At 43.3% G+C, this 8,182-nt stretch overlaps 1 protein-coding gene across 2 annotated transcripts in view; it reads right to left on the reverse strand.

Annotated features, from left to right (window-relative positions):
- Window positions 1–7,023, reverse strand: part of midn (midnolin) — a 26,059-nt gene extending 19,036 nt beyond the window's left edge. Inside the window, exons 1-4 of one of the 2 annotated variants that reach the window (XM_010777146.1) lie at window positions 6,683–7,023; window positions 4,849–5,077; window positions 3,135–3,222; window positions 2,895–2,957 (exon numbers count right to left, since the gene is read on the reverse strand). In XM_010777146.1, the coding sequence (XP_010775448.1) occupies window positions 2,895–2,957; window positions 3,135–3,222; window positions 4,849–5,069 (372 nt within the window). In that variant the 5' untranslated portion in view covers window positions 5,070–5,077; window positions 6,683–7,023. Of the gene's footprint in view, window positions 1–2,894; window positions 2,958–3,134; window positions 3,223–4,848; window positions 5,626–6,682 lie in introns of those variants that run through there. The other variant, XM_010777147.1, reaches the window with a different exon arrangement.
- Window positions 7,024–8,182: the final 1,159 nt, after the last annotated feature.

The raw sequence follows: 8,182 nt of genomic DNA on the forward strand, positions 1-8,182 counted from the left end.
TACACACACACACACACACACACACACACACACCATAATCTGCCGTTTCTAGTGGTAAGCCAAATGTTGATTTCCTTTCTTCCATTAGATTCTCGCCTTTCAACTGTGGGTTATCCAAGCATATGAGCTCATCCTCCCCATTACCTCCAACCTACAGAACCTGCACACATGCATCGACTCGACATGTTACAGAATAACTTGTGCAAAGCTCTCCCTTTCTTTTCCCTCCTGAGGGAGACTGAGTGTGAGGAAATGAGGTGAGGCTGACCCAGGGGTGACTCCTGTAAGGTCCTACTTTTTTTCTCATCTGCCCGCTTCCAGACACAATGACAAAACGGTGCCATATTGTTGCCTGTCGTACCTAGATGAAGAATAGGAGGAGGGGAGTGGATGAGGAGAGGAGGTGCTTGTCGGCGGGAGTAAGAAAAGTAGAGCAGATACGTAACGGCGTATTCCGCGGGGACATATGGGATGGCAACACACAGCCTCCTCCCAAAGCAATCTGTGTTAGTGTTCAAGGCAGAATTTGTCAATCTGCAGCCCACTGAGCCTCGCTCCGGCTTGAGATTGATTTTGAAAACCTGTATGCACCACTGTAGCTGCACTCAATTGGGTATAGCTGACGCCGATGGATGTATGAAGGATAAAAGGGGTTTGTGGGGGAGAAACAAACCTAAAGGGTGACCCTCAATCATTGTTGTGTGTTTGATGGTTTGTCAGCTGGGCAGGTTTGGTGCTCATGCTTTAAGACAGGAACAAAGAGGTGGTTGCATGGGGGAAGGGTAACGGGGGGATGGTAAGGGTGATGCCTGCCTGCCTGGTTGGCTTTTATACTAACATCAATGTGCATCAATGAGCAAATAGTCCCTGTGTGCTAAGAGGGACACATAATCCTTTTTCTTTCTGTCAAATACAGAGATCAATAGATGGAGAGGTGATGTCACTGTCTACACGGTCAGAAAATCATGAATATTGCTTTCATTTCCTTTTCACTGCTTGTCTTCTGCATATACATTCATTTTACTACCGGGATCAGACATTTTCTCATTCTCTGAACTCAATCCTCAATCCTCTTAAATATATCCTTTCAACTCTGGTGTGTGTGTCCATCCGTCTGTGCATCACTGTATATGTAAGCTGAACACACAGCCTCTATTTAGCAGACAGAATGAGAGGAGAGTAGTGCAGGCAACTGTATTTTGATGGGTTGCAAGGGGGCAGTGGCTTAACAGCTTAGATGTCATGCACAAAGTGTAGTGAGATGACAGAGGAGGAATTAAGGCAGGCTGGGATTGTCCTTGCTGAAGAAGTCAGCCATCACGGTCAAATAGAAGCAGCTAGCCGGACTTGCAGACCACAGCACATTTAAATCATAGGGCCCTAGGAGAGCTGTTAAGCAGAAACAAGAGAGGGAGAAGGAGGAAAAGGGGGGGACGTAGCGAAGGGAAAAAAAATCCCATTTCGATAATTGCCGGGGCTCCATTTCCATAAAACATTTTCTATCTTACTTGCTCCACAAAAGTCTGAAACAGCCCTGCAAGCTGTCATGTTCTGCTTGGTTGGTTGGCTAGCTAGCTGTGAACTCCCCCAGAATCCTGATAAAGGATCGGGCAGAAGGCGATCTGCTCAGCCCTGTCTTACTTACTTACACACACACACACACACACACACACACACACCCAGTAACGGCCCCACGTTCACTTAGACACACCTACACATATGCAATCATCTGCTGTCAGTGCTACGAGGCACATGCTGAGTTCACACACACGCAACAAGGCCAGGATTTCCTCCAGAAAATGATCAGCGAAAATGAAGCCATACCAAACCACACTATCTCCTATCAGCCCACTTCCTCTGATACAACATTCAACTTAATATATAGTACAATTCCTTGGACAAATGCATCATTCATTTCACAATCTTGTGCTGTTTTGACATGAGTTGTCAGCGCATCACTGGTGCACTTACGTACATCTCAGTGTTGCCCAAAGCTACAAAAGGAAGTGGTGTGAGTCAGTCAGTCAGCTGCAGAGTGCTTCATACGTCACACTGTTGCCTATGTGCATTCAGCCTTATCGCCTCACTCACGCTCTCTCTGCGGCCAGCACTGAGTACTCTCTGCCTTTTCTCTTTACTCTCACTATTGATCATTTCTGTGAGTCATGCCAAACTGACTCAAATGCATACTGTATTTCAGCAGAGCCGTTTCACTGTAAGTAGAGAGAGCAGGCCCCACTCAGGCTATATGTGAGAACTGGGCTTCCAGGAACCCTGTGCTAATACTGAGAGAAGGCTGTCATCTGATGATCCAGCACTATGTTTATGAGTGAGTGTGACGACACTCAATCTCAATGCAGCCACAGCGAACTTCCTGGAAACTTGCCTCTGCATGTGTGTGAGAATGTGTGTTAGAGCATGAAATACAGGAGGAGTGGAGAGAGATTACAGATAAAGATATAAACAGAGAGGTGCAAGTGAGTGTTGTGTGCTGGTCCTCTCAGCAGCTTACAAATAAGCCTTTCTTGTGTGGTGTCCGCCCCGGCTTCCTGCAGCAGCGTGCACACACATACACACACGCTATCACAGATGTTACTAGGATACAAGGGGTGTTGCTGCTTATTATATCCTAACAGCTCACACTGGATGTCTAGCTTGGCTTGGCTTGTTTAAGAGGCTGAGATTAGACAAGCAAAGAGGCTTGTGCTTGTGCAGCCTGCTCATCTCGTCTCTTCCTCTCAGTCCCTATGTTGTTCTGGACTTAACCAAAGCTACAAACTACCATATCCCATGCAAACACACAAGGCTTAAAAGCTCTCTCTAGATTGCAACCATGGTAGGATACTAAATGTTCAACATTATTGCAGTATCAACACATAGAAACATTCTCTTACCTGAGTTTCAGTTAGACTCTCCAGGGCTTGCATTACGGACTGTTCGGGTCTTGATGCTTGAGACTAAAGAGAGAGGAAAATAATTTACAATTCATTAAAAAATAAATCAATTATAATGAACCAAATATGAGAAGACATAAATTATGTAAAGTAATACATATGCAAAACTGTTCCTTTACTGTATTTGTTGTTGATATGAGGAGTGCAAACTAAATAAAATCACAGCCATGTGAGCCTTACCATTAATCCTGCTTCGACGGTTGGTACAAGTGTTAACTTGCTCCCATCAGAGATACCTAGATCCTGGAGTTTGCCTGAACTTAGTCGCCTGCAGGGTTAGAGAGAGCATGATAATTAGATGGGCTGACAATATCTTCTCTCTTCAGACACACAAATAGCCTTCAGACAGGGGAGCAGACAGAATCCAAAACTAGTTTGGAAAAGAGCCGTGGGTAAAAAGCTCCATGAAAGAGAAGTATTGATTGGGCTGTCATATTTCAATTTCGAGTATAGTGGAGCTTGACAACCTCTCGCAGTGCATATCTGGCCCCACTGCCACTTGCCTAAGTGGAGGTAAGTATTTTCTTTTGCCATTTTGAGTTGTACAAATGAGGAGCAGAAACTATGAAACCAGAATCCTTTAAGAGCTATGAGAAAAGATAAACAGCACGACATGCAGCTATTATTGACATAGCAAGTCTATTGTTCTTTATTGAGCTGTATTATGATGGCTTTCTCTGTGATTTTGAAGAAAGCAGATACGTAATACATTCACAGGGCTTCACTATTTAATGTTGTTGCAGAGCAGGAATGTGTGCTCCACGATGGAGGAAATAGTATTTTCTTGCAGGTCACGAAGCACCAACACCACACACGTCTGACTGACTGCCTCGATTAGTTTAGTGAAGGTTTTTTAGGACAGCCCGCTGTACATGCATGACCCAAATCTCACCCCATGCAACTGAACAAAGACCCTCAGCAAAGATGTGCTGTAAGTCTAGGAACAGGGGGGGATTGAAAAGGGGGTTTCAGGTTTTAAAGGATGATGTGATTTATTGGGTGATGATTACAATGGGTGGGATGGTAAGGGGTCTGAAAAACAATGCCGACTTTTTGCATGTACTAAAGCCCGCCTCTCTTTTTTTGCATAACACCACCTGCACTGTTGTCATCTAATTTAACCTGAGCATGGTTCATTTGGGAACCGCCTAATACTGTAGGTTTTGGTACATTCTGAATGATAAAGGGTTTGCCTCAGCATGCAGTGCCTTCCTGTGCTATTATCAGCAGCCCATGAGTTTCTGCTTCCAAAGCTACCAGCTATTACCATGTAACACTCACATTTACACCCAAGAACAGGATACACCCACCTCCCATTGTACAGTAACAAGTCAACTGTAAACAATATATTGTATTGCATGTGCCTGGGCTGCAGCAGAGTAAATAAATTACAGACTAGCAAGTCACTTCACTCATTAATGTTTAACATGTTTGATTCCCTCAGCATTAGTAATTCAGTCAAGCTTCAGTATTTATAATGAAGGAGGCATGAATCAATGCAAGTCTGCAGATCGCCTCGTCGATACTGTTCCAGTGACCGGTGCGTCCCGTATGCGTAATTCCAATACTGTGCCTCCCGATGGTCAGTGGTTTTCCTTGAATGTATTGATGACCAAAAGCAGCCAAGGTTGTCTCTGAGGCCCCCATGAGCTCGGCCACGCATAAATCCGAAGTATAGATTAAAGCATACCACTGCAGGCCCGGGGGTGTACGCACTTAAACTCGGTTTACTCGCATTATAAACTGCGGATAACAATGTGCCTCATGATGTCAGCGTTTACTACCGCTACACACTCGGGACACAAGTGTAAATGTTAAGACTATTAAGAACCATGCATAAAAAGGGTACAATTTTTTGAGTAAATACATTCTATTATATGTCCGATTTACTCACGTTTCTTTGTGCAGCAGAGCGAGTCTCTCTCTTGGTACTTTGAGTCTTTGCGACAGCCTCCTCTTCAGTCCATCCACGGTCTCCTCCTGGGGCAGGGACAGTTCGAAGCGTGTGCCGGTGGTGGAGTGGATGTACAGATTCATGGAGGGCTCAGTCGGGACGGCCTCGCAGGACGAAGCCCCGCGGCTGGTGCAGCTCCGGGCGCTGGGGTGCTGGTCCATCCGATAACCTGTAGTCAGGGAGGGGGAGACAAGACGAGCAGAGCCGGGTATGAAGCGGGTGAGGAGAAGAAGGGTGAAGCAGATCCTCCGCTCCGACTACCGTCCCTTGTTCTGCTCGCAAATCAAAGGCAGCATTCAGGGAGCTTTCTCTCTTTCTTTCACTCGCTCTCCAAGAGTCACAATAAAACCCGGTCCGTATTCTCTCTCGTCGGTATCATGAGAATATTTCCAAAGGAAAGTCTACTACATATGCTTTTCTCTTTGTTTGATCGTTTTCTTTGTTGCAAGCAAAAGTCTTATATGCTACAGAGATGTGTAAATGCCAGGCAGAAACGCAAGTATGTTGTCAGCAAAAACACGCCACGGTTACCTTTAAAACTAAAACTAGGAGGACTAGTAAAAAAGAATATAAATCCCTCGCGGTGTTTTGTCTGCTTTTACAAGCTTTGTATGAGAAAACAAACGGTCCGTGTTCTGCAAAGCCTCATATGGTTAGTTGTGAGAGGCTCTTCGCTGCGCACTCCTACCCACCGCAGCTCCAGTGAAATATCGACAATGAACAGTCACAAAGTATCCCACTTCCACCATCGATAAAATACGCAGACAGACCAGCCAATCACAGTAGAGCTAGTTCAGGACGCTGCGAATTTCAGCCAATAGAGAGACGAGATTCACACCCACGTGGAGGGCAGGCGAGTTTATGCCATTCATAATAAATTACAGGATAGAACAAAATATGAGACCATACCACGGCAGCATATCGCAACACTATTAAGTGATACGTACATGCAAATTAAACATTGGATAGAGTTTTCCCTACAGAAAGTAGAGTGCCATATTATTAGGCCAAATATGCCACTAACTATTTCAAAAAGTACATGTAAAGGCTAATGTCCAAATATGAAACATGACATGATTATTCTGCATGTTTCAACATACCATACACATTTGCCACAAGCTCATGTCTTCCATTTTGATATGGCCAGATGACAAAACTGAGCAAAGAAACCAACACTTGCACGCAAAGAGGGACAAATAGGACCATGCAGGTATTTAGTTCACCTCCACGTATTCTTCCAAAACAGGGCTTTAACATAACAAAGAAAATACTCGGTCGCCACCCAGTGGTCAAGGAATAAACTTTACCAATCAAAACTTACAAGTGATTCATACTTTAGACTTTTTGCAATGGTAGAGTTTTTTAAGACCTTCTATAAATATGAATTTATTTGGGTTGCTCTTGGCTCAATCATAAAGAGTAATTATGAAACTCTTCGAATGGCTGTCACTATAATTTATCAGGTTTCTAATTTGTTTCGAAAAAGACAACAGCAGCAACGACTTGCTGTCAGGTACTAATTATAATTTACAGTAACAGTGACATTCTTGTGTCGTCGATACTGGCTTTATTAAGTTAATCATGTCCACAGCATTTACATGGAAGGTGGCTCATCCAATCACTTGACAACATGCTTTTATCGATCCGCGATTGACTGCTTCTCTCAAATCAATTTCTCAACCCACCAACACAATGGGCTACTGCCTGCGTCAAACTTGTCGACATTACAGATTACATGCATAAAATGAAAGACTTCACATTGAAGTGTACTCACCAACTATCTTGGCGAAAACTTTAAAGCTTCGCGTGTGTTGTGTTCCAGTATGTTCCCCCAGCTTTGGAATGTAAAATAAACCCAAACAGAGGTAAAACTCCAAACTCCTGAATATCCACAAGGAGTAATTCTCCGGTAGGCTCTTCAGTGTGCCTAGTTGCACGCAGCGGACCGGGAGACTTCGGACCAATAGAGGTTGCAGTAATGTCCTGTGATGCCTCGGAGTGTAGTTAGTACACCGGCGTCTTCCTTGGTAATGAGCACAGTCGGGAAGGTGAGACACTTCTAGGCACACACTTGTCGGATAGGGGTGGAGAGAAGTGTTCTCTGTATGTCAGCATGTGTTTTAAGGTGGCCTCGCTTTGCAGTAACCGCCTCTAATTCCCAACGTGTTCCCGTCGTTGGGAAAGAATGTGCCTACGCACAGCTCCAACAGATAAAGATGTCCATCTGTGTCAGTGGTTGTCTGAACGCCAGGAAAGACTTTTAACCATGCAATATACCTAAATAGAGAATACTCTCTGTCACTCCGTTGTCTACCACCTTAAAAATAATTACTGAAATGACTGCTTTGGCGATATGACGGGTGTAACCAGTCTCTGACGACATAGAGAAATGTCACCGGGCAACAGAGCAGGTAAACAGGCTCCATGGATACGAGGGCACGTACACCGATAAACAAAAACGTGTCTGGCACGGTTTGTTTTTGTGTTTGAGGAACAACACTCCTGAGAAAGGAGTTGGGGAATTTTACGGGAATTTGATAAAACACAAGTATATTTACTATTGTTTTGTGAAACAAGCCATACCTGCAACTAACACTTTTAAACATAACTTCCTTTTATTTTTTTGAATAGATAAGTATTTAGACTCAAAGTAAAAACAAATGCCCATAGTAAGAAATAGTCATTGTTGCAAAATTTGTAACAATGACTATTTCTTATTATGGGCATTTGTTTTTAGCTATTTTAACGTTTACTTAAAAGCACATTTAATGTGCTTTTAAGTAAACGTTAAAAAAGTCTTAATGGACTGCCCCATTCAGGTTGTATAATCACTGATACTCACAGGGTGTAAGCAGCAATTACATGTTGCTGCACAACTAGGTGTAGCTCAAAACAACACCTTCATTGAAACATTTTGTATAGGTTAATAGTTGTCATTTGGAACTTAAATAACAACTAACAATAGCTGTCAAATAAATCTAGTGGTTTTAAGGTTAAGCAGTTTTTCAGCTGAAATCCAGATAAAAAATATCAATGCAAGCTAAGTTCAAATGGAGAAGCACCCTTAATATACTTATTTACAGTATGTGCTTTCCATAAACTGTAAATTAGGGCATGTTGTATTAGGCATGTGTAGATATTTGGCCCTGTTACACAGTTAGGCGGTAATCATCACAATAAGGTTGACTTTGGGCACAAGAGGGATGTTGTGCAAGAAAAACAAACAAATTAGCCTCATAACATCCTAACATTTACCAACTAAGAACTGTCCGTC

The sequence above is a fragment of the Notothenia coriiceps genome, unplaced genomic scaffold, assembly GCF_000735185.1.
Source record: "Notothenia coriiceps isolate Sejong01 unplaced genomic scaffold, NC01 NC01_scaffold00017853, whole genome shotgun sequence".
In the NCBI taxonomy this organism is placed as follows: Eukaryota; Metazoa; Chordata; class Actinopteri; order Perciformes; family Nototheniidae; genus Notothenia; species Notothenia coriiceps.